This window comes from Geotrypetes seraphini, chromosome 7 (assembly GCF_902459505.1).
Source record: "Geotrypetes seraphini chromosome 7, aGeoSer1.1, whole genome shotgun sequence".
Classification (NCBI taxonomy): Eukaryota; Metazoa; Chordata; class Amphibia; order Gymnophiona; family Dermophiidae; genus Geotrypetes; species Geotrypetes seraphini.
The window spans coordinates 129,221,926-129,247,732 of record NC_047090.1 but is presented as its reverse complement, the minus strand read 5'-3'; the positions used below and the strand labels follow the sequence as shown (position 1 = coordinate 129,247,732).

The 25,807-nt window shown below is 41.8% G+C and overlaps 2 protein-coding genes across 4 annotated transcripts in view; one reads left to right on the top strand and one right to left on the bottom strand.

Moving 5' to 3' along the window:
- Positions 1 to 18,232, bottom strand: part of FANCM (FA complementation group M) — a 137,024-nt gene extending 118,792 nt beyond the window's left edge. For 2 of the 3 annotated variants that reach the window (XM_033951615.1, XM_033951618.1), the window contains exons 1-3: positions 17,222 to 18,231; positions 9,975 to 10,147; positions 3,089 to 3,166 (exon numbers count right to left, since the gene is read on the bottom strand). In XM_033951615.1, coding sequence (XP_033807506.1) covers positions 3,089 to 3,166; positions 9,975 to 10,147; positions 17,222 to 17,828 — 858 coding nt within the window. In that variant the 5' untranslated portion in view covers positions 17,829 to 18,231. Of the gene's footprint in view, positions 1 to 3,088; positions 3,167 to 9,974; positions 10,148 to 17,221 lie in introns of all 3 variants that reach the window. The other variant, XM_033951616.1, reaches the window with a different exon arrangement.
- Positions 18,233 to 18,252: 20 nt separating this feature from the next.
- Positions 18,253 to 25,807, top strand: part of FKBP3 (FKBP prolyl isomerase 3) — a 32,892-nt gene continuing 25,337 nt past the window's right edge. Inside the window, exon 1 of the mRNA XM_033951619.1 lies at positions 18,253 to 18,408. Within this exon, the coding sequence (XP_033807510.1) occupies positions 18,298 to 18,408 (111 nt within the window). The 5' untranslated portion in view covers positions 18,253 to 18,297. The remainder of the gene's footprint in view (positions 18,409 to 25,807) is intronic.

Genomic DNA, 25,807 nt, shown 5'->3' with positions numbered 1-25,807 from the left:
AGCAGATCTCGAAGATCGAGGAGACTTCGCCTCGGAGACAGAAGCAGCCGATGCTACCAAAGAATGGATAGGATTGGAGGCTGTGGATCGAAGCTCCAGAGGCTTGGTAGAGGAACCTCGATGTACTCCCAAAGACTCTGCTCCTTGTATAGAGTGTGAGGATGCTTGCCGAGGCACTTGCAAAGATTCTGCTCCTTGCTTCACATGCATAGATGCCAGACCAGACATTCGCAGAGGCTCTGCTCCCTGCAAAGAGTGTACAAGCTCAGACTGAGGCAAAGGAAGAGGCTAGACCTCGCGGGAATCTGCAGAATGCCCAGGCTGGATGAGAGGAAGAAGCTTTAGTCCCATATTAGTAAGGAACTGAATGAATTTCTTCTCCAACATGGTCTGGAAAGAAGCCGGTAAGGATGGATCCGTGTCTGAAACCGGACCATCTACTTTGGATGGTGGTTCCACAGAGGCAGTGGAAATGTGCTTCGACTTGGAAGTCTTAGGCACCTTAAGCACCACCGCTGGAACTTTCTGTGAGCTATCTGACTTGAGAATACAGGGGAAGATACAGCAGAAGTCGTCGAGGAGAGAGGTGCTGCAAACGAAGAAGGTCTGATGAGGCTCGAGGTCAAAGCAGAAGAAGCAGGAGGAATCTCAGTCGAAGGTGAGGTCGAGGCCACCTTCAAATTCAAGGGAGAGGAGGAAGAATCCATCCCGAAGAGCTTCTCCACTAAAATGCGACGATGTTTAAGGGCTCGAGGTTGAAGAGTAGCACAGCGCTCGCACGACTTCAGTTGATGGTCAGGCCCAAGGCACTTGAGGCACCAACAGTGTGGATCCATGAGGGAAATCACACGCTGGCACAGGCTACACTTCTTGAAGCCCGTTGCTGGCCGGGACATAGGAGGAAAACTAGCTGCCACAAAATCAAAGTCCCTGGGCTGCGGCCGAGAGGCCTGCCCCGGAAGCCGCACAGAAGAAATTAATTTTTTTTTTTTAAAAAGAAATAAAAGAAAAACAGCGATTCGTGAAGAAAAAACCCACAAACCGCGGTGTAGAGAAGGCACGAAGTAACAAAGTTAAACGCAGAGAGTCAAAGACGGACTTCTCGGCTCCGTGGAAAACTGAGAACTGAGGAGATGCACCCTACGCTGGGTGGGAAGGCACTTGCGCATGTGCAGTGCGGTCGACTCGAAACTTCTAGTTTCTTGAAGCAAGTTTGCTTGTGAGCTTCCGCATCCGGGCTCCATTGATGACGTCACCCATATGTGAGAATAGGCTGCCTGCTTGTCCTGGGATAAAAAGTATATCCTGGTGTATATCCTCGTGTCCTCCATAGTGCTGACTCTTGCCTGCATCTCCTTCAAATCAGAAGTAAGGTCAATAAAGCACTGATCCATTGTTTCTAATTTATCAAGAATTTGCTGCAGCTGCCAGCCTAAAGTAAGTTCCACAGCCAATCGAACTTCCGCTGTGATCTCAGATGCCCACTCCGAACTGGGAGGAGACAAAAGTGAAACCTCTGCCATCTTAGATTCTCCCATTAGATGTTTGGCCTGAGCTTTCTTCAATAATTTCATCACCACACAATCACTGGGACAGCCAAGTCCCACAGAGAAGAGGAGCAAACCTTTGTCACTAGTCCTGGTAACTAGGCAGTGACTTTGCACTGATTAAGAGCCGATCACAAGGGGAGAGTCGGGAGCAGCTAGAACCACATCCTCACTGCTGAATGCCCCCACCGGCAGTCCACTCTCTTGTATTTTTTATGTTTTCAGGGCTTTTGTGGTATATTGTGTTTTACAGAATGGCAACAGCTGTGCAAATTTCCCCCCAAAGCAGACTAAGTCAATTGAAACAATTTTGTGACAGCATATTGAGCGTTGGGAATAATGGACACTTGCCAGAACTGGAGTCTAAACAAGACTAACAAGATATCAACACTTAACTTGTGAAAGACATTTCAAGCTGATGAACATTATATGCATTTTGAAGAATTTGATTTTTGTTTTTTGACTTTTGATCAAAATTAGTTTTAGGTAGGTGGGGGCAGGACACATGATTATAAGTTGAACCACAGGACTGGGACCTGAAATAACTGTGTATTATAAGAGATCCAATGAACCAATTCATTTAAACTAAACCTTAAGTTTATATACCGCATCATCTCCACGGAAGTAGAGCTCGGCACGGTTTACAAGATCTTAAAAAATGAGAAAGGAAGGGAAAAGGTTTACATAAGTTTATAAATAGAGTGGAAAGTAAGGGAAAATAAATTACATGTTAGAGAAGAGCCAGGTTTTTAGTTGTTTGCGGAATAAATGGAGGGCGCTCAGGTTCCGCAGAGGGGTAGTAAGGTCGCTCCAGAGACCTGTGATTTTGAATAGAAGTGATTTTCTCAGTTTACCTGCGTGAAGAATACCATGTAGGTAGGGGAAGGATAGTTTTAATCTTTGGGCGGTCCTGGCGGAGTCAGGGCGCGAGGAGTTAAAGGAAAGTGGGATTAGGGAAGGAAGGATGCCGTGAATAATCTTAAAAGCCAGGCAAGAGCATTTGAATTGGATTCTGGAAATCACTGGGAGCCAGTGAAGCTAGGCCAGGAGTGGGGAGACGTGGTCAGATTTACATTTTGCAAAGATCAGCTTGGCTGCAGTATTCTGAATAAGCCGTAGTCTTTGGAGGCTTTTTTTTGTTAAGCAAAAGTAAATGGCATTGCAGTTGTCAAGTTTAGAGAGGATGATGGATTGGACGAGGACGGCGAACAACTATGATGTCCTTCCTGCTGAAGAATTTCTTATGATTGTGGTTTTTCAATGTGCACACAATAGTTTATAGAGGTTTAACTCTACCCCTTATTCTTTGTGGAAGCTTTTGTGTCATGTGGGTGAGAGCACTGATGTGACTTTAGACCCTTTCTGATATCTAATGCTGAGAAAGAGGATGCCAGAGTCCTTTGCCCTTCCTGTAACAACAATTCTTCTACTTACAAGTTTCAAGTTTTCAATTTAACTGCTGATATCAAGCAAAAAAGTACCGCTGCATTAATTCTTATTACTAGCACTTATCTGCAAATGTAGTATGTGATCTAACTTACTTTTGTATCGCTTCCTGGTGTAGCACTCAGAGCTAAAATTCGAAATTGGCTTGTATAATTACTTAATTCCCGAACCACCTAAAACAAAAAAATAAAAACATTGTTATGTATGTAAGAAAACTAATACATAATATAAACATTGAATGGTGGTATATCCAATGGCATCAGGATAAAGAAAATAATTGCTACTTAGACACAGAAGACAAGGACCACTTAGTCCACCCTGTCTGCCTATTTGTATATGTACACTGCTTAGTCGCAGGTCTAAAGTGATCCGTGATCTTCTCGCTTCCTCTACTAATGAAGTATATTTTATTTATATTTGAATTTTAACATTGTTTTGACTCCTCCCATCTCAGATGGATATCTGTTCCAGGTATCTACCACCTTTAGTTCCTTAGAACTTCTCTTCTATCAGCTTTATATGATTGGTTTCAACAATGGCAAAAGAAAGCCAGGAGTGTTTAAGGGGAGAGCAAAGTACACAAATTATCCCCGTCAACCTCTAAGCAGTCTGTAGAAGCAGGGAAAAACCCAAATTTGAAATATCTGTATAAAAATGCAAGAAGCCTGAAAAATAAAATGGGATAGTTAGAATATATAGCACTACGCTGGCGTGAGGAGCACACACATCATATCATATAATTTTTGAATGTTTTTATGATATAATCTGGTGGGTGACAGGTAGCAAGACCATATGGCGCAGGTTTTGAAAAGTTAACCCGCTCGAGTCCCAATGTCAGTTGTTAATTGAATTCTTGAATATTTATTATTTTAAGATTAGGCTCTTATTATACTAAAACTGGTGCCTAAGTTACATTGAGTCCCACCAAATGAGTAACAATGTAATCATAAGACCAGTTTCACTAGTACAAATATGTGATTAAGACATTGTAGTGAACTATGTCAAGTACCACGTGTTTTGGGGAAATTACGTGGCATAATGATTTGCATTGATGAAAAAGTATTTTAAGACGTGGAATTATGATTTCAATTCAGTAAGTAATTCTTGAAGTGGCTTTAAAATTACACTGCCAAAAGATTCATTGGTGAATTTTTTAAATGTTTTTATGAGTTTGGAGAAATGATGTGATATAGCTTAATATATGATTTAAAAAGTAATTTAAGAAATGGTTGTAATAAATATATTAAGAATCTGCTAATCATTAATTTAAAGGAAGGAAGGAGTGAGTTATCTAGAGAGAGGGATAAGTAAGTTATGTCTAATGAATATAATGATTTGAATTCATGAAAAGTAAATAAAATGCATCAGAGATAATTAGTTTAGGGCTCCTTTTACTAAGGTGTGCTAGCGGTTTTAGCGCGCACTTAGTGCACGCTACAATACCGCACCGCATGCGCTAATGCCTCCATAGAGCTTGCATTAGTATTTTTCATTTAGTGCATGGGTAGCACGCAGTAATCTTTGGCGCGCGCTAAAAACGCTAGTGCACCTTAGTAAATGGAGCTCTTAGTGGCAACAGTTGATTTTTCAATTGATTGCAAAGTTGGAGAGAAATCGATTATTCCATAAATGATTGATAAGTAAATTAACCCCGTTTTACTAAGGTGCGCTATGCGTTTTAGAGCGCGCTAATGTGTCCACAGACTAACAAGCATGTGTTAGCGTTTAGAACGTGTTAAAACTCTTAGCACACCTTTGTAAAAGGAGCCCTAAATGTTTGAGAGATAATTAGCTTACTAATAATAGATTTTACAACTGATGTTCAAGTTAGAGAAAATTTAGTAGTAGATTTCATAATTGATCTGAAAGTTTGAGAGATAATTAGCTTATGAACAATTTCAATTAGGAAATAAAAGCATTAAAGCACATTTTAAGGTGTAGGCTCATTGTCTTTAATTAAAGATTTCTATAATATAATATGGAGGTATTTAAATCAGTATCAATGGCGGGATTTAATCTATAAGACTAGTATTAATCAGTAATCAATATATAGTAGTTCATATTTTGAGTTAAATAATTTAAAGTATAATTTTGATCAATCTAAAAGAATACACTATGAAGATGGCAACATTTTGATAAATCTTTAAAGCTCCAATCACATGAAATAATATTTTGACAATTTCCCTGGTGAAAATCATGATTGCAATCAAGCTCGCTAAAATTTATGGCTAGCGGCTGCCAAGCAGAAACAGCTCCGAAGCCCTTTAATTCTCTATGGGCTTCGGGGCCGCTAGCATGGCTTTGTAAAAGAGGACGTAAGTGATGAAAATGTTGCAATGAAGATTTGATTAGATGTGCACAGGACAAATGATTTGATTTTATTGTTTTCATTTTCGATTTCTTACTACATTTGGATTCATAATTTTAAAAGAAAGCAGAGGTATAATTTTACCAGTATTTTTAAAAGAATTATATATACATGTGATAAAAGATTTTACATAAGTTGATGTGTTTAAATTTTATGACATAAAATTGATATGTAATAGATCGCTATATGTATTTTCATGTATATTTTTATATATTTCTTACTTTTTTATTTTAGAAGCTTGATGTGATTGAAAGATGATCATTGATTATGGGATTGATGATTTATTTTGATTTAAATGTTTTCTAACAGTATGTTTGTTTACATATATTCATGATATACTTTTATGTTCATTTTAGACCCCTGAGGCAGGCAAGAGACGAAACACTGTCAGTGTCGGGTCATACGTCTATTTCATGCAATAAAGTACAATTTTTATTCCAGTTCTGGAGGAAGTTTCACCTTTGTGGGTGTCATTGTTTTTGGTTGTACTTGTGGACTCCCTTTCTCTGTTTTCTGACTCAAATCCTTGTGGAACAGTCCCGGACTGGAAATCTCCAAGCTGTCAGTCAGACTGGAACTGACTGAAGGCTCAACCCCCACAAACCCTCGCAGCACGACAGGGAGTAGAATAAAATGCAGCCGGCTCCCTGAAACCCAAAGAGATTCACACAGGGGCTCCACAGACTGTGCTCAAGCCTATAATAAATCAGGTGAACAGGCTCCGAGCCTCGAAGTAAAACAAACGCAGGCTAGCTCATCAGGTACACCCAGGGATTGCCGTGCAAGCTGTAGTCTGCCCTCACAGAGTCTGTGTTTTCTCCCAGACAGAGTAGCTCCAAATATGGGGTCCTGACACCAAAGCCTTCCAAAAACAGATTCTATATAGGATACCCAGTCTCAGAAGTCGATAGATGTCCTATAAATAATCGGGGCTAAGGCCTCCTAAGGTAAACCTGATTCTCTATACAAGGAGTGCCCACACTTTTTGAGCTTGCGAGCTACTTTTATTTTATTTTATTTTTAATTATTTATTTATAAACTTTCAAATATAATCAATCAAGTTAAACTTGTACAGAAAGCAAGATCCAAGAAATAAAAAGAAAACATCCAACATAATATATACATTCCAAACAAGAAAATAAATTCTATCTTAAATCTCGCTCAAGTCCTCATATAGGATCCAAGATTAAGTTAAACGGAATTTAAAGTAATCAGTTAAGAAAGAAAAACAATTATAGGTTGAAACTGTGATAGGCAGTCATCTATTCGTCATGAGCTTTCTCCAGCCTTGACAGAGACAGGAATGTTGTCAGTTGTGAAGGTTCAAAGAAAACAAATTTATGCAACTTATAATGAACGATACATTTGCAAGGATAACGAAAAAAAAAGGTAGCTCCCAGGGCAGTAATTGCTGGTCTTAATAATAAAAATTCTTTTCTACGCCTCTGTGTGTCCCTGGCCAAATCAGGAAACATTTGAACTTTTAATCCCAAAAATTCTTTATGTTTATTTTTAAAGTATAACTTCAGCGAGCTACTTTTAAAATGACCAAGTCAAAATGATCTACCAACAATAAAATTTAAAAAAATACAAAGCACACTATATGCAGAGAAAATGTTAATTATCATTTATATTCCGTGGGTTTTTAAAGAGGTCAAGGCAGCTGACTTTATGCAATGTCACCTCAGTAACAACTATGGGGTCCTTTTATCAAGCTGCGGAAGGGGTTTAATGCGCATAATACCGTGCGTTAAACCGCCTGCCGCACTACCTGCAAACGCCTGCATTGAGCAGGCGTTAGTTTTTTAGCCGGTCGCAGGGGTTAGCGCGTGATGAAATGTCCGACGCACTAACCCCGCTAGCGCGGCTTGATAAAAGGACCCCTTTTTTTTATATATATATATTTTTAAAACATATACAATAAGTGAAATACAAAGTAAATTAATTATTTTACTATATAGACATCACTTAAAATTTTTCAAATATTTATGCTTAGCAATATCCTCCCCTCACCCCACCAAAACTTTCCCAACAATTTTTCCAATCTTATTTACCTCCCATCCCTCCCCCCTCCCTGGATGTGCATATTATAACAAACCATAACTATAGAGATTCTACAAAGGACGTCAATAGGCCCCAAATTAATTTAAAGTTTTCATTATTTCCTAATATAGCAGCATTCATTTTTTCATATTTATATATTAGACATAAACTTGCCCACCAAAACAGAGGAATTGTAGGCTATAAAAATTTTTCAAATTACGCCATTCAGGGAACCATTTCTGAATAGCCTGCTTCAGTTGCAACCATTTATAAAACTGAAATTTTGAGATACCAAAAGATTGTTGCTACCGTGAAAAATCAAGCAGTTTTCCATTTGAAATAACATCCTCTAATGTTCTTATGCCTACTTGCATCCAATATTTCCATGCAATTTTTGAAACGCCTATTTGTATCTTGGAGTTGAGTCATAGTGATTGACACAAAGACTGTTCTATAGGAATTTCAGTTAATTTATTTATGCATCTCAGGGTCTTCCAAGTATCCAGAATAATGTTATTATCCTTAGAATAACTGGGTAGTTTAATGTCTAATATACGAGATAAACGCATTGGGGACATAATTTTCCACTCCAAAATTAACCACTCTGGATAATGTTCCATGAGATCAGGTAGGATCCAGTACATACCCTGACGCAGAATAGGCCTGATACCTATAGAAATTTGGAAAATTTACCCCTCCCTCCTCAATTGCGCTGAATGCCCTGTGCTGCTCTCGATGGTCATAGGCTCCCTGCGCTAAAAAACGCTATTGTGGTTTAGTAAAAGGGGGCCATAGTGCAAAATATAGACAGCAGATAAAAATTCACAAAATGGAAACATTTTGATCACTAAACTGAAAATAAAATAATTTTTCCTACCTTTGTTGTCTGGTGATTTCATGAGTCTCTGGTTGCACTTTCTTCTTCTGATTGTGCATCCAATATTTCTTCCCTTCTTTCAGCCTCCTGTATGCTTCCACTCCTCCAGACCTCATTCCTTCCCCCAATTTTTTCTTCCTCTCTCTCTGCCCTCCTCCCCTTTCTTTCTTTCTCTCCATCTTTCTTTCTGTCTCCCTGCCCCCCCTTTCTTTCTGTCTCCCTGCACCCCCTTTCTTTCTGTCTCCCTGTCTTAATCTCCCCATGCCCCCTTTCTTTCTTTCTGTGTCCCTGTCTTTCTCCATTCCCACTTTCTGTCTATCTCCCTGCCTTCCCCCAAGCCACTGCCATCAGAGAACAGGCCGCCGCCGTAAAGAGGACACTAAAGCGCCGGACTGACCAATCTTCCCCACCCGACATCAATTCTAACATCAGACAGGAAATTTCGGGCCAGTCAGGCAGCGATTGGCTGGCCCGGAACTTCCTCTTCGACATCAGAATTGATGTCGAATGAGGAACGTTGGTCAGCCCGGTGCTTCAGCGTCCTCTTTAAAGGGTCAGGAAGCAGGTAGAACGGAAGGCAACGCTAGTCTATCACGGAACCCGGGATAGGCTCCACGATAAACTCACGTTGCTTTCGCGATCGACCTTTAGGGCATCGGCTGCTCTAAACGATGTCCATGTTACAGACACCGGTTAGAGAATTGGGTTATTGTAGACACGGCCGCTAAGCTTATCATGGCACCCTCCTGCCACGATCTTCGGGGGGGGGGGGGGGGAGAGAGGGGTTCCAGCAGGAATGATTGGGTACCCTCCTGCCGGCAATCTTCAGGGGGCGGGTGGGGGATGTTTCAGGCAGGAGGGATTGGACATCTATCCTGCCGCGTGCGTTCGGTGGGGGGAGGGACTGTCTACTTACAATATAGGCCAGCATTTTGGTGGCCTACATTGTACATGTTTCCCGCTGGCCTAGGGAGAAGCGTACGGCTGCCTAGGTTCGCCTAAGGCTACTTCCGGGGCACACCACGCCCACCTTTAGGGGAGCATAGGCAGGCTTGCATGCCTCCCTATGCTCCCGGAGGCACCTCCAATGTAGGAAGTCTGCCTCGGGAGCTTTTTAAAAAAAAAAAAAACGTGCGTCCCAATTGGCTGGGTAGACAGCAATAGGACGCCTACTGCTGCCTACAATTGGGACGCTGTTTATAGAATCTGGGCCCAAGTGTACAGACTCCTGTGTATAAGTTGATATGATTTTCAAGAAATACTACTGAATATATGGGAGTGATTTTGCATCAGATTTGCTATAGTCTCTTTAATCACTTACAATACATCAAGTACTGAACTTGTGGTCCCCCTGATCTATTTATTTTCCTGTGTATATGTAAAGATATAGCTTTAGTGCATTGCCCATTTGGTAGGAAGCAAATAATGGAAGGAACAGAAATAGCTTTAGTGCACAGGTGTCAAAGTCAGTCCTCGAGGGCCGCAATCCAGTTGGGTTTTCAGGATTTCCCCAATGAATATGTATTGAAAGCAGCGCATGCAAATAGATCTCATGCATATTCATTGGGGAAATCCTGAAAACCCAACTGGATTGCGGCCCTCAAGGAGGGACTTTGACACCCCTGCTTTAGTGCATTGCCCATTTGGCAGGAAGCAAATAATGGAAGGAACACAGAACAGTTGGCACTATTACCTGACAATAGGCATGGTTCCCCAAGGCTTTATGGGCTTCATCAATGACCAAGCACTTGATTTCAGCAGCAGGGCAGGCTCCACGAGAAAGATCATTCACCATTACTTGAGGTGTTAGAAAAAATACTCTGCGATTGTTCCAGATTTCTTTCCGATTCAGAGCCTGGGTACTTCCTATCAACAAATAGTGTAATTAGTATGGATTACAGAAATAAACTAATTGTTAATTGCAAAATTGCTGTTTGGATATTTCACTCACTTTGTATAGCTAGACTTAATGCTATCTGGATCATTTGTTACTTGGGGCTAGATTCACTAACCTCCTTTGTGTGGCCGATCCGTGCAGGTCTGACGAATTTACAAAACAAAACAAAAAAAAAAAAATCAGAATGAGGACGATCAGAGAAACTAGTGTGCTATCCTGACACATGCGCAGCTGCAACTTTTTTTTTCTTTTTTTTTACCAGCCCAGTGAGCCCATGGTTTAACCCGCTTTAAACCCACAGGTAAAAACCACAGACTCGCAGTGTGGGGAAGGGCAGAAGAGTCGGGGTAGCAGGCAGGAGAGATTCGGGGCAAGAGCACAAGATCGGGGCAGGCAGGAGACAGCAGGAAATCAGGGCAGGCAGGAGATTGGGGCTGAGACAAGGCAGGAGATTGGGGAAGAGAGCAAATCAGGGCAGGCGGGAAATCGGGGCTGAGACAGGGAAGCAGATTGGGGAAGAGAAGCAGGGCAGAGAACACGGCAGCAGAAGGCAGGGCACTTGGAAAGGACTTCAGCGACTGGTCCTCAACAGTCACTTCTTGTGTTGATCGGCCAGCCCAATCGGTTTGCAAGATTTCTGTAGTGAATCGCGTCCCTGTCTACTTTGCATGCCGTTCCCCTCATTTGCATGCACGGATCAGAATTGGATCGGAGGAGAGGTAAGTGAATTGGGCCGGAATAAAATCGGGTTGCAAACCGATCGGTACATGATCGGTTTGCTTAGTGAATCTAGCCCTTGATTCTTAAATTTAGGGATCCTTTTACTAAGGTGCATTAATGGATTTAGCATGCACTAAATGCTGCGCAGCCTACTGTATACCTTTTTGGCTACAGGGCATTTAACACATACTAATTCATTAAAGAACGCTAAATTCATTAGCAGTAAAAAGGGCCTCTTAGTTTTCTAGAAGACTATAACAATATAAAGTTTAAAGAACAAAATTTCATAAAGTCTGAAAGGAACATAGTGCACACAGATTTAACAGCAGAAACATCATAAAAACATATGCATCTTCATCACACTCAACGGAGCCTAGAAATTCTTTCAAATCAGCCAAATAGTAGCTTTAACAGCATTAACGTTATAAAAAAAAAAAAGTGCTGCAAAGAGAAATCAGCATTTCCAATTTTTTAGGGGGGGGGGGTCGTTGGGGGAGGTCCGGCAGGAGGGGTTGGGTACCCTCCTGTTGGTGATCGTCGGGGGGCGGGGTCTACCAGCAGGAAGGGTTGAGTACCTTCCTGCCGGCGATCGTGGGTTCTGTGGGCAGGAGGGGTTGGGGCACCCTCCTGCCACGATCGTCGGGGGGGGGGGGTTAGGAAGAGGCGAGACTGGTGGCCATAGCCGCGGCCGCTATACTAATCGCGGCAGAGAGATCCCTTGCAGCGATTAAGTATAGCAGCCGCGTCTACTTACCATGTAGGCCAGCATTTTGCTGTCCTACATAGTAAGCGTTTCCCTCTCTACTAGGGAGACGTGTAGGCAGGGCTGTGGAGTCGGTAGATAAATGTTCCGACTCCGACTCCTCAGTTTTTTGTACTTCAGACTCCGACTCCAGGTACCTGAAATTTCCTCCGACTCCACAGCACTGGTTAATTTTCAGATCGTTAAAATGGAATGTCAAGTTGAGAGAAATGAGCATTTTCGACACCACCTTCTTTTTGCTTTTAATCAAGGTTCTAAGGCCGCAGAAGCTGCTCGCAACATTTGTGCTGTGTATATAGTGGGTGCTATAGCTGAAAGAATCGCTCGTGATTGGTATGCCAAGTTCAAAAATGGAGTCGGTAGATAAATGTTCCAACTCCGACTCCTCAGTTTTTTGTACTTCTGACTCCGACTCCAGGTACCCGAAATTTCCTCCGACTCCGACTCCACAGCCCTGCGTGTAGGGCCGGCTAGGTTTGCCTAAGGCAGGGGTAGGGAACTCCGGTCCTCGAAAGCTGTATTCCAGTCGGGTTGTCAGGATTTCCCCAATGAATATACATTGAAAGCAGTGCATGCAAATAGATCTCATGCATATTCATTGAGGAAATCCTGAAAACCTGACTGGAATACGGCTCTCGAGGACCGGACTTAGTGGTTAGAGCTCCTGCTTCAGAAGCCTGAGGTTGAGATTTTGATCCTGAGCAAGTCTGAGTGATTTGAACCAGGGCTGTGGAGTAAGTACACAAAAACTTACTTAAAAAAAAAATTCAAATAATGTTTACAAAGAAAGATAACAGGATATAGAAACATTTACCTTATTATTTTCATTACAAAATCAGAAATTCCATATAGCCCTCATTAAAAGAAGAGGTGCACTATTTAATAACAGAAATCTATTTCTGACTGTGATTCCTTTATTTATAGTATCTCCATTTTGACTCCTTTATATATCTGGAAATGTATGTTTGTGCTAAATTGTGCAAAACTGATGCATATATTTTGTAGTTCATTGTAAATAGCTTTTGCATTTCTCTCTTTAACTCCACCCTCTCACACCCTGTGTATCTTTTCAGACTCCAGCCTAGGCGACTTCCTTCTTTCCCTTCTTACCTTAAGAAACAGCCTATTTCCACCTGGACTACACCTCTCATCTCTTGCTACTTCTGACTCTCTTCAGGGACACTTCTGGAAATGTATGTTTTTGCTAAATGTGTAAAACTGATGCATATATTTTGCAGTTCATTGTAAATAAATAAATGTTTGCAGGGACAGAACTTGCAAGGATGGTGTGGGGATGGGGATAGAGCTGGCATGTCAGGGCAAGTAATAATAACTTTATTCTTCTATATTGCCACAATCATGCGACTTCTAGGCGGTTCACACCGAAGAGAGCTGGACAATGAGCGAGTTACAAAATGCAGATAGTCAGTGAAATTACAGCATGCAGAATCTTGAAAAATGGAGCTAATTACAATATACAGTTCGTTTAGAATTTCAGAGGGGCCCTTTTAGAAAAAAAGTAGCGAATTACAGAATACAATTTGTTAAGAATTTTCTTAAGAATTTTCTAGGCAGTTCACTTCGAAGAGAGCTGGACTATCAACGAGTTATAATATGCAGATAGTCAGTGACATTACAGTATGCAGAATCTTAAAAATTGATATGACAGACTTTTAGAAAAAAGTAGCGAATTACAGAATACAATTTGTTAAGAATTTTCAGAGGGGACATATTAGGAAAAAAAAGAATTGGAATTAGTGTTTGGAGTGTTTGGGACTGTATAATATGAAGTGAGATAGCAAGTATGTAGGAGCTAGTCTCCAGACTAACTTGAAGCATATGCAAGAGAACTTGAATATTATTCGTGCCTCGACTGGCAGCTAGTGCAGTAGTCTGTAGAAGGGGCTGGCGTGGTCGCTTTTTTTCAATCCAAATATCAAGCGGACCGCTGTGTTCTGGACAATTCTAAGTTTCCTCACTGTTTTTTTGGGTATACCCATATAAATGATATTGCAATAATCCAGTGTAGAAAGTACTAGTGATTGCATTAGTAATTTAAATGATAACGGGTCAAAGTCCATAATTTCCATAATGTCAGGAAACACTTTTTTTACCACTAAATTCGTGTGTTCAACCATTGTCAAATGTGTGTCTAATGTGACTCCCAATATTTTTATTGTTTTAGTAATTGGGTAGTCGTGATCTTTTATATGCAACGTTGTTTTGGTAATTTTGTCCATTGGGCTTGCAAGGAAGACTTGTTTTTTCTGTGTTTAGTTTCAGTTTGAAATTGATTGTCCAGTGTTCTATTTCGGTCATAATGTGAGAAATGTATTCTGAGGTCTCGTTTGTTATGCTGTTCACTGGGATTAAAATGGAAATGTCATCTGCATATATGTAGACTATATATGTAGTTTAAGTTTAGCTTTTGCAGTAAGTGTCCTAGGGATGAAATGTAAATGTTGAATAGTGTAGGTGATAGTGGTGAGCCCTGTGGTACTCCCGAGGGGTTTCTCCAGGAGTTTGAGTATGTTCCACCACTAACCACACAGTATGATCTCTTTGTTAGGAAACCCTGTATCCAGTTTCTTACTCTTCCCGTAAGTCCTATTGTATCTAGGCAGTGTAGCATTATTTTGTGATCAACAAGATCAAAAACACTGAAGTCTAGTTGTAAAATCAGTACACTTGTTCCTTTGCTGAATAGGCCGTATAGGTAATTAAGGACTGAGGCTAGGACTGTCTCAGTGCTAAAACCTTTTCTGAATTCTGATTGGTGTTCATTGAGTATGCTAAATTTGTCTAGATAGTTTACTAGCTCCAAGTTGACCAATCCTTCAAGTAGCTTGGTAAATAAGGGGATGCTTGCTATGGGTCTGTAGTTGGTTTTCAGGGCTAATGCGTTTTTTTGATCCTTGGGGATGGGTGTGATCAGTATATGTCCCATTTCCTCGTGAAATGTTCCTTCCGTGAGAGTGGTTGTTACCCAGTTAAATAGATCCTTTTTAAAATCTAGTGTGGCTGTTTTCAAGGTCTTGGAAGGACATATGTCCAGTAGGCAGTTTGATTTTGTATATTTATTGAACAGGGTTAGAAATTGGTGCCAGTCTAGAGGTTCAAAATGGTTCCAAAGCATGTCTACTCTAGGTTCTTTTTCTTGGGGTCCGAGTTGGAATTCGAAGTTGGGTGAGGGTGGAGGTATGGTCGTTCTTACGTCTAAGATTTTGTTGTTGAAGAAAGTGGCAAGGGTTTCTGCCAAGGGTATATATTCGTTTTCCCATAGCAGGATTTGAGTAGTGTCTGTTAGTCTGTTTACCAACTTGAACGGTTCTTTGCTATTTTTTGTGCGTAGTTTTGTTCGTTTTTCTCTAATCAGATTTTTGTAGTTTTTCGTTTTTTGTTTCCAGTGTATTTTGTCTTCCTCTTTGTTTGTTTTTTGCCAGTTCCTGTTTTAGAGTTAGTAGTTCAGAGTCGAACCATTCATTCAGTTCCCTTTCTTTCTTTTTGTATGTTTGGAATGGTGCTATTTGATCTAACACTTCTTTGCTAAACTTTGCCCAACTAGTTGGGAAGTCCTGTATTTCCTCAGTTTGGGGTTATAGTTCGTAATGGGCCCAGAATTCTGTTGGATTTATAGTTCTTCTTCTGGCGATTGTGGTTGGTTTTGGGTTTTTTCTTTTTTGTTTTTGTTGAGGTGATTTTTTTTGCCAATATATGTCAAATTTACATATGTAGTGATCTGACCAGATACATTTTTTCCAGTCCCCTGTACTATGGAGGATCTTTGGATCAGGGATTTCTTTTTGCGAAAAGGTAACTTATGTTTAGTTGGTGGCCTTTTTTGTGCGTTTTCTCTGGTTTTGGTATTATGAAATCAAGAGTTTTTAAGAAAGTGTCAATTTCTATCACATCTGGTTTTTCCACTTTCTCTAGGTAAACGTTTATGTCTCCCAGTAGCAGGTTGTACGTTCCTTTCAGGGTGTTAATAGTGAGGTATTCGAAGATCTCTTCTCTAGTGCTAGCCCACATTTTGGGGGGAATGTAAAAAGTGTCACAGTTAATGCCTCTTCCGGTTGGGTGTTGGTGACCTTGCAAGTTAATATTTCTAGGTCTTTTGTGGTTTTTGAGTCTATTTTGCTATAATCAAAGGATTCTTTTAAAATTATCGCTATACCACCCCCTTTTTTCCAGTTTCTCAATAGAAGTATTATTTTGTAACCTTGGGGTAACAGGTCTTTTGTGGTTTTTGAGTCTATTTTGCTATAATCAAAGGATTCTTTTAAAATTATCGCTATACCACCCCCTTTTTTCCAGTTTCTCAATAGAGGTATTATTTTGTAACCTTGGGGTAACATTTCTTTCATAATTGTATCGGTGTCTGACATCATCCACGTTTCAATCAAAAATAGGAAGTCGGGGCTCGTTTGCACCAGCCAATCGTGCAGTATTTGAGCTTTGTTTTTTATTGAACGGGTGTTCAGGTAATATCCCTTTAGATTTTCAAACTTATTTGGGGTGGGTGTTCTAAAGCATTCTATTTTTTCAATTTTCTTTCCTTGATCTTATTTTTTGGGGGTTTGAATGAATTTCGAGCTCTATTAACCACAGGTATTTGTAATGGGCCTAGCTTTGAATGTATTGGTGTGGGCCAGTTGGTTTGCTCATCTTAGTTGGTCTGTGCCAGGAGAAATGAATAGGAATTGGATTGGGGGATTTCTCATCGTTACACCAGCTTCTATAACATTTTAAATAAAGTATTCCCAGTATCAGTAGATATTTGTTGAAGGTCGCCATTTTTTCCTACTGTTTAAACTGCTTGGGAGAAGAGGAGTAGAAAATCGGGTGGAAGGTGCAATACGATAATATCAGCTATATCAGGAGATATACAATTGCAATACTGTAGTATCAGCTATAACAGGTTATTATACTTATCATGATGTTTTGGAGTCAAAGGCGCGCACTAAGGCAGATCCCGCCAGCACTGCTCTCTTTCGGGGAGGGGCGGGACGGCACACGCGCCCCTGCAGGTTTCGGGCTCCTGCCTGCCCGCTGGTCCTGGTGCGGGAAAAGGGCAGATCCTGCCGGCGCCACTCTCTTTTTAAAGAATCCCCCGCTGGTTTCGGGGAGGGGCGGGACGGCACACGCGCCCCTGCAGGTTTCGGGCTCCTGCCTGCCCGCTGGTCCTGGTGCGGGAAAAGGGCAGATCCTGCCGGCGCCACTCTCTTTTTAAAGAATCCCCCGCTGGTTTCGGGGAGGGGCGGGACGGCACACGCGCCCCTGCAGGTTTCGGGCTCCTGCCTGCCCGCTGGTCCTGGTGCGGGAAAAGGGCAGATCCTGCCGGCGCCACTCTCTTTTTAAAGAATCCCCCGCTGGTTTCGGGGGAGGGGCGGGTCGGCACACAAGCCCCTGCAGGTTTCGGGCTCCTGCCTCCTTCTTCTCCTGCCTGCCCGCTGTTCCTGGTGCGGGAAACAGGTAGTAAGGGTTGCCTTATGTGTGACTATGAAGTGTAACATGCACCTAGTACCACTATATGAATTAAAAAATAGCTTTCCTTCCTCACCTGTCATTTCCGCCATATGCTCTTGTGGAATACCCATCACTTTGTAGCAGGCTTCAATCTGCTGGGCAACCAGAGGTTTTGTGGGAGCCATAAACACGATTTTGCCAGACGGATACCATCTGTAGAAGTTGTACATCAGCACAGCAGCGATGAAGGTCTTGCCGAGACCGGTAGGCAGACAGACCAAGGTGTTATTTAGGAGAGCCATCTCTGCAATTCTGAATTGGTAATCCCTAACCGGGTAATTAGTCGGATAAATCCAGAGATCTCCCGCTGCAAGGTCAAAACCAGGCAGGGATGGAAAACTACTTGGCTCGGCAACAGACCTCGGTTCCTCAGGGGCACTGCTCGAATTCAAACGCTTTTCAGCCTCGTACACGGCAACCAGGAGCACCTCATCGTCGTCATCCTCCTCCGGGTCCCTTGCGCCAGAGCCGCGTCCGTCACCAGAGCCCGACGCCACGCTCAAAGAGGACCCCGCTGGTCTTCTGACTCCCAAGTTCGGGGCGCCCACCCTGGCTTTCTGGTGGGCCACTCTGTTCGGCGGGACTCGGGTACCGACGCTGGAACCCCAGGCCTGGAAGAGAGTTTTCTGTTTCCCGTTCATTGTACGTCTCCAGAAGAAAGACCCGACGCGTCCCCGTGAGATCGCCCGAAGAGCATGAGCTTAAAAAAAAGCGCACGAAACTTGCAACATTCTCACCGTTCGAAAAAGGCGCACAGCCTGCTACGGCCGCGTCTCCGAGCTGAGCGTCCCTATGACGTTTCTACGTAAGGGGCGAAGATTGCGTTGCCTCAGAGAAACGAAAGAAAAGCTTTAACTTTTCTGTTCAGTTCTCCTATTGCTGCGATTTTGATTGAGTACATTGTTTAATACTGTATTCCCTTTTTCACATCCTCTCTCATGCTGGCATACGAGGGAAGCGTCCCAAAAGTCCTCAGTCGAGATAGGACTGGAGGGCACTTGCTTTGGGTCTGGATGGGCGTGGCCACCCCGTCCTTTGTTCCGCCCCCCTGAGGTTAGGGGCTGTAGTAGAGTTATTCTGGTGCGGGTTGGCTGTGGAGTACGAGGTGGCATGGCGGCCGCTGGGGAACGAGCACGGGCTTGGACGAACGAGCAACTGAAGAGTGAGGACTTGCCCAAGAAAGAAATCATTAAATTTCTGCAGGAACAGGGCTCGGACTCGGTACTTCCCGGCTGGGGCGGGTTTCGGGTGGGGAAGAGAAGAGAATGGGCAGAGGGGAGGCCATAGGCCCGGCTGCATGCCGCCAGAAATGGAGTTCTTGTAAGCATTCTGCTTTGATTTTTTTTTCCTGCTTATTGAGGTTCTGTGGGTCTTGGAGATTATAAAACTGGATCAAAAGAAAGTGAAAAGCTAAGGCCGTAGACGCATACAGTAGACTCCAACCTATATTGAGGACTTGGTGGGGGGAGGTGGTAAGAACGCAATGTCTATTAAAAGTGAGCGACAATAATTTTGAATTCCTGTTATTTTCAGCGGGGCAAAATGCTGGTTGCATAAGTTTTAATAGTGGGTAGATTAAACTATTTTGAAGCAGTGGTCCCCTCAAAAATGAATTTGACTTTTTAAATCTGAATTAGTTATTTTAATTTAAAAATCAAAACAGTTAAACATACCTAGTGGCATTGCCATAGCAAAACACAATCCACACAGTCCTATAAAACATAGGAGGGATATTCAATAATTTATCTCAGTATGAAAGAAAGTAGCAAGTGTGTTGAAACAAGTCTGTGCATGTTGTGATATATCTCAAGGATACTCATGCACAGTTGTGGCTTGGTGTCAGGAGAGTCCTCTTGTGACTGCTAGATTTGGAGCATCATTCAGTGATAAAATGTCTCACAAAAGAAGGGAAAAAGCTAAAGGAGATCCATAAATGCATGACTGTACTCTATGATGGTTCTGCCCCATCATCCTACAAAGTAAAATTTTGAAGCAAGCAGTTGGGTAGAGAGTGGGGTAGAGTGTGAAGCTGACCCTCACACTGGATGGCTTGTGGAAGCAAATTCCACAGAAATGTGCAAGAAAGTAAAGGATTTAATTTTGTCAGACAGATGAATTAAGGTTTCTCGAATAGCTGACAAAATGGGCATCTTGGCAGGTATAGTTTGGAAAGTAATTCATGAAAACTTGGGCATGTCCAAAGTTAGTGCAAGATGGGTTCCAAGAATGTTGATGTCTTGTCAGAAGGCCATGAGGCTTCAGTGCTGTCAGGAGAATTTGGAGATGCTCCTTGAAGATCAAGTATGTTTTTTTCATGTGGTGCCTGGAGATGAAACTTGGGTCTATCACAGAGATCCTGAGTCCAAAATGGAGTCAATGTAGTGGAAGCACAAGTGATCCCCCAACCCAATAAAATTCAAGACAGAAAAATATGCAGATAAAGTCATGACAACTGTCTTCTGGGATCATAAAGGACTTTTGCTTCTGGAGTTCATGCCACACAAGACAACCATAACTGGGGGGAGTTTTGCCTACATAGTGATCGCTTTATGGGAGTCAATCATGGAGAAAAAAGATGAGGAAGACTCGCAGCAGGCGTGCTGCTTCTTCATGACAATGCACCGGTGCACATGTCACAACAAATGCAGGCTGCCATCCGAAAATGTGGGTTTCAGTAGCTGAACCATCCACCTTACAGTCCTGATCTGGCTCCCTCAAATTATTTCCTGTTCCGAGTTTTGAAAAAATCTCTCCATAGAGAGCGGTTTTCAAGTGATGAAGATGTCAAGGAAGTTGAGACATCCTGGTTTGAAGGTCAAACAGAAGAATTCTTTTCAAAGAGGTTAGTCATTGCAGGAAAAGTGGATGAAGCATATGGAGCTATCCAGGGACTACTGGTATATTGAAACTGGTATATTGAAACAAATAAAACCAAAATTTTTGAAAACTTCTTTCCCACTGAGGTAGATAAATTTTTGAATGCCTTCGTATCTCAATGCAGACAATATTGCCTTTCTTTCAAGGGTCAAAATAAAAAATAAATCCTGTTAAGTCTTGAGACAATAGGCTTTACTTATAATCTCTCATCCTTATCGATTTTTCCTGAATCCCAGCAGATCCCCTCCTTTGAACCCTCAAAACCATAAGCTTATCAGAGGGGATGGTCAACTAACAGCTACAAAATTTTTGCAATCTTTAAAATCATGCTCCATATTATTGACATCAATGTTTGACCTTTTTTTTAGCTCTGTTCCTCCTTTTATTGGTCTTATTTCATACTCTAGATTTTAGACTAATATATGCAGAGATTATATTCCTTTAATTGGAATAAAACAATACATCTGTATGGTTACAGTGCTGTTTTCAATAATATCTTTTGGTGCCACAAACTTCTGGCAATTCTGAGAAAGCAATATTAGCTGTTAAACACAGGTGCAAAGAAGTTTACTGAATGCCACACACATGCTTTTCTATTGCTGAGGCTTTAATGTAGTCTAAGGAAGAGTAAGAACTTAACTCATTCTGGCTAGTATTAGTGAGGGATTTCATGTCTTTCTTAAACATGAAGTACCCCTAGCTTTTTCAGGTTTTAATTGCAAGGGATGGATTATTGGGGAAATGATGGAATCAACAAGGACATGATGAACTGAGAAGATAAAGTTGCCAAATGCAGGGGAGTATTAAGGCTATAAAATAATGGATAGTGAACTCAACTTCAGAAATGTACATATTACCGATCTGAGTATAAGATGAAGTACCCTTTTTTCCCCGGAAAAAGGTTGACTCAAATATAAGATGAGGGGGAGGCTAATATTCATGTGCCTTGCCAGGATCTGTGCTCTGCACCCAGCCCCCCTCCTTTCCTGCCAGGCGCTTCACCCAGCCCCTCTCCTTCCCTGCCCTGTACCCTATCCTTCCTCCCAATGCCATTTATGCAGGCCTCCACTGGGCCTACTGTATGACCTGGTGGGCCGGGACAGGAGACGGAAGGGATCCCTCCTGTCCCAGCCAACTCTTGTCAGGTTTTTTTTGTTTTAACTCCCCCTGCATACCTTTTTGAATCCCAGAACAGTATTATTATTCCTATGTTGTAGCTACTAGACCACTCCAATTTTTATCCAGAACGCTGAGATGATAATCAAATAAGCTGTTGCTCTTTAGGATTTGTGTCCAGTTTTTTACCTTCTGGGTATAAATTGAAATTGTAAGTCTCTCAGGCTCAAGCTGAGTTATTATTATTAAAAAAAAATTTTTTTTTAAAGATATGAGCTAAATTTAAGCAAATGTGTGGGCTGTCAAGCCTAGTACACTCTTCATACAAAACATCGATTGTGCTGCTAATGCATTTCAGATGTACACATTTCCATGGTGATCAGTGTCCCACGTTTGCATGTTTTTTGTTTGTTTTTTTGCACATTCATTCACATATGATTTTACTGAATTGAGTGTAACTTTTTATTTGAACTCTACACTAAACTTATCTATTACATCTCCCTTTTTGTTGTCCTTGAGATATTATGTTAGTTTTTGGTCTTCCATTTCTCATAGCAGTTGTATGTCACTTTTGACCCAAGAAGCACTGGAATAGCATTTATTAGCTAAAAAAAAAAAAAAAAAAGATGTACTGTAGACTCTGTTAACCGGAATTCATTAACCAGAATTCTCAAGGAAACTGAAGAAAAAAATCAAAATACTGGCAGAGGTGAGAGCAATAAGGAATACCACTTTCCAGGTAAAAAAAACTTGAGATGAGCTGTAGCCATTGGTTCAAATGGTGGCTTCATCAACTGGAAAGAACCACTTTAAGGTCCCAGACTACAGTGAATGTTTGAGAGGTGGTTTCACATTGAAAAGTCCTTTCATAAACCTGGAGACCAAAGGATGAGCAATCAGGGGGTTTCCCTTGACTGGCATGTGAAAAGCTGTAATAACACTGAGATGGATTCTGATAAATGTAGACTTGAGACCAGAGTCAGACATGAAAATAATCCAACACCAATTCCACTACCAAGGATGTTGGATCATGATTATGAAGAAGACACTAGGAAGAAAACCTAGTCCACTTTTGTTGGTAACATTGCTGAGTGGCTGGTTTCCTGGATGTATCCAAAATTTGACGAACAAGCTGAGAAAGATGTAAGAGAGATGGATTCAGCCCAAGAGAAACCAAGCTGTCAGGTGTGGAGATTGCCGGTTGGGATGTAGAAGCGATTCCTGATTATCAGTGAGCAGAGTAGGAAATACTGGAAGAGGTTTGGGCTCCCTGGAGCTGAGCTGAAGTAGAAGGGAAAACCATGTTGCCTGGGCCACTGTGGAGAAATGAGAATCATGGTGGCTGCTTCTCTCTTGAGCTTGAATAAAGTTCACAACATGAGAGGAAATGGATATAGAAACAGGCCTGTCCAATCCAGGAGAAAGGCATCTGCTTTTAGATAGAGAGGAGAGTATGGTTCCTTCCTGATTCACATGGAAGACAGAAACCACCTGAGATTGGTGGGAAGGCTTCTGGAAGTCATGTGGGCCAGATCACCAGTGAAGAGAGGAGGGATGATGTTTCGTTTCCCTCTCTCTGCTCCCCCTCCCCCCAGTACTCCGCTCATTGGATCAGTCTCTCTTATCTGTACCCTTCTCTACAGCCATCTCCAGACTCCATCCCTTCTGTTTTGCTGCACCATATGCCTGGAACAAACTCCCTCACTCCATACATCAAGCTCCATTTCTGGCAGTATTCAAATCCAGACTCAAAGCCCACTTCTTTGAAGTTGCTTTCTATTCCAAACCCCAATCCACTCGCTCAGCACCAATGTCTGTCTTTATCATTCTATCTGTAATTCCCCCACCTGATCACTGTGTATAGATGCACCTTCTTGTCCAGTTTTGTCTGTATTGACTAGATTGTAAGGTCTTTTGAGCAGAGATTGTCTCTTAGTTTTGATGTACAGCGCTGCGTATGTCTACCGTGTTTCCCTGATAAGACCTATCCCGAAAATAAGCCCTAGAATCATTTTTGGGGTAGGTCTTAATATAAGCCCTACCCCCAAAAATAAGCCCTAGTCCCAGGATTTGCCGGCTACTCTTCAGCACACACCCTGCCGCCCCCACAAACACGCAGCTGAACCCCTGCTGACCCTCCATCCTTCCCTCCCCACCGACTGCAAACAAGCCCTACCTTCATCCAAAGCAGTGTCTGTAAACAGGCTGCTTCGGCCTTGTCCGTCGGGGATTTCACTCTGTCACGTTACTGATGATGGATCCCCTTAGACCACTTCTGGGTGATAATAAATTTAGTGACGTGTGCCCCAAAAATGGTGAAACACTCAACAAAACAAAAAAGGGAGCACTACAATCATAAGAACGCTTTAAAAATTTACTAGAGGAGCTCAGAACCGTAAGTTGGTATGGAAATCACAATCGGGGATAAACCCTAAAGTGTATTTCAATGTGTCTATCATTGCTCCATCTTGAATTTATATAAAGTTGTTTCATATGATATATTACAATTGTTCATAAATAGACTTTTTGATAAATTTTCAAAAGATTTTCAATATATAAGCTTCAACTTAGCTCATTTATGAGTCGAATCAGGGTGAAAAATGTCTTGCTGAAGCAGGGGTCTGACGCGTTTCGCCAAGATGGCTTCTTCAGAGAACCCGCTTAAATTGGTTGACATTCAATGAAAAGAGCTTCATTCTAACAAAAAAAAGATGAAAAAAAATTTTTACTATTATTGAAAACTTTTCGGGGTTCAAAGCAAACTTATGCCGCTACTAGTGAATACCTTCATAGCTCTCCCGACTTCTCTAATATCTGGTTCACATGATGTCACTCTCAGCTGGAATCCAAACTTCAGCTTAATAATAACTGTCACTCATTTGTGGAGAAACGCCCACCACTCATCCTCACGATTCAACCCCGTAAGGGTTACCGTTTGCCAGTAATATATCCATGATTGTTCTTTCTTCCACAGGAAGGTTGCCATATTCCCCCCTTTTCAATCGTGGTGCTTCCAAAAACATGAATTTAAGATCATCTAGGGTATGTGACTGAATGTGCCAATGTTGAGAAAGGGGAGCTCCCATATCTCCCCTTCGAATTTTGCTTAGATGTTCTATAACCCGTACCCTTATAGATCTCGTGGTATAACCGATGTAAAACAATTGACAGGGACAGATGATCATATAAACGACTCCCTCTGTGCTGCAATCTGTTTGATATTTAAGGGTATGAGTTTTTTGCAAACGCGGATGCTTGATCTCCTGAACTTCCATAGTGTGAGAATACACACTGCATCTACCACATGGGTAATGTCCCTTGAGATTCAATTGTAGACTCTGATCAATACTCAAAAATTGAGAAGAACTAACCTGCCCCTCAGGTTCCGCCCCCTGGAGTATGCAAAGGTGGGTACAATCATTTGAGAATGTCCCCCAGGGAACTTGATTGGTTACACTGGATATCACATCTCTATACACAAACAATCCTCAGGAGGCTGAAGTTCAAGTTATCCGGAAACACCTTGTTAGCTTGGCTCTATCATCAGCTAGAGTGGACTTCTTGGTAACATTAGCATGTATTGCTTTGGGAAAAAATTGCTTTCAGTTTGACCAAGAATTCTACTTACAAATTAAGAACTAACCCGCTCCCACAGGTTCTGTCCCCTGGAGTATGCAAAGGTGGGTAACTGAGCTAGACTTGTGTGGTATTGTAGAATATGCCAGTGAGATTTAACAATTTTCTTGATTTCAAAAGCCTTGTATGAATATGGAATGGTACATACCATATGGGGCTCAGTGGATTTGTCAGTACCCTGTAACAAATGGTCTCGCTGGGCGTATAAGGCCCTCATATGCTTTTTTGATAACTGTCCTAGGTTAACCCTTCTCAGCGAACCTGTGCCACATATCCTTAGCTCTATGTTTATATTCTTCAACTGTGCTACAGAGACGACGCAGCCTTAAAAATTGTCCCACTGGCAAATTAACTCGTAAATGTCTTGGATGGTGACTATCAGAATTCAAAAAGTAATTTCTGTCTGTCACTTTTTGATATATAGTAGTTCGAGAATGACCATGATGTAAGGATATCCAGATATCTAAGAACGCTATTTCTGTTGTTGCCACTGTGGCTGTAAATTGTAAGTTAACATCACATGTGTTTAGCCACTGTAGGAAATTATTGAACTATTGTTCTATGCTGGGCCACATGAGAAACACATCGTCTATAAAGCGCTTCCATGCTAAGATATCGTGATAAAAACCTGATGAATATAGGAATTGATCTTCAAAATTACTCACATACAAGCATTCTACGGAGGGGGCCATGGTTGCCCCCATGTCCGTACCCTTAATTTGTAAGTAGAATTCTTGGTCAAACTGAAAGCAATTTTTTCCCAAAGCAATACATGCTAATGTTACCAAGAAGTCCACTCTAGCTGATGATAGAGCCAAGCTAACAAGGTGTTTCCGGATAACTTGAACTGCAGCCTCCTGAGGAATGTTTGTGTATAGAGATGTGATATCCAGTGTAACCAATCAAATTCCCTGGGGGACATTCTCAAATGATTGTACCCACCTTTGCATACTCCAGGGGGCGGAACCTGAGGGGCGGGTTAGTTCTTCTC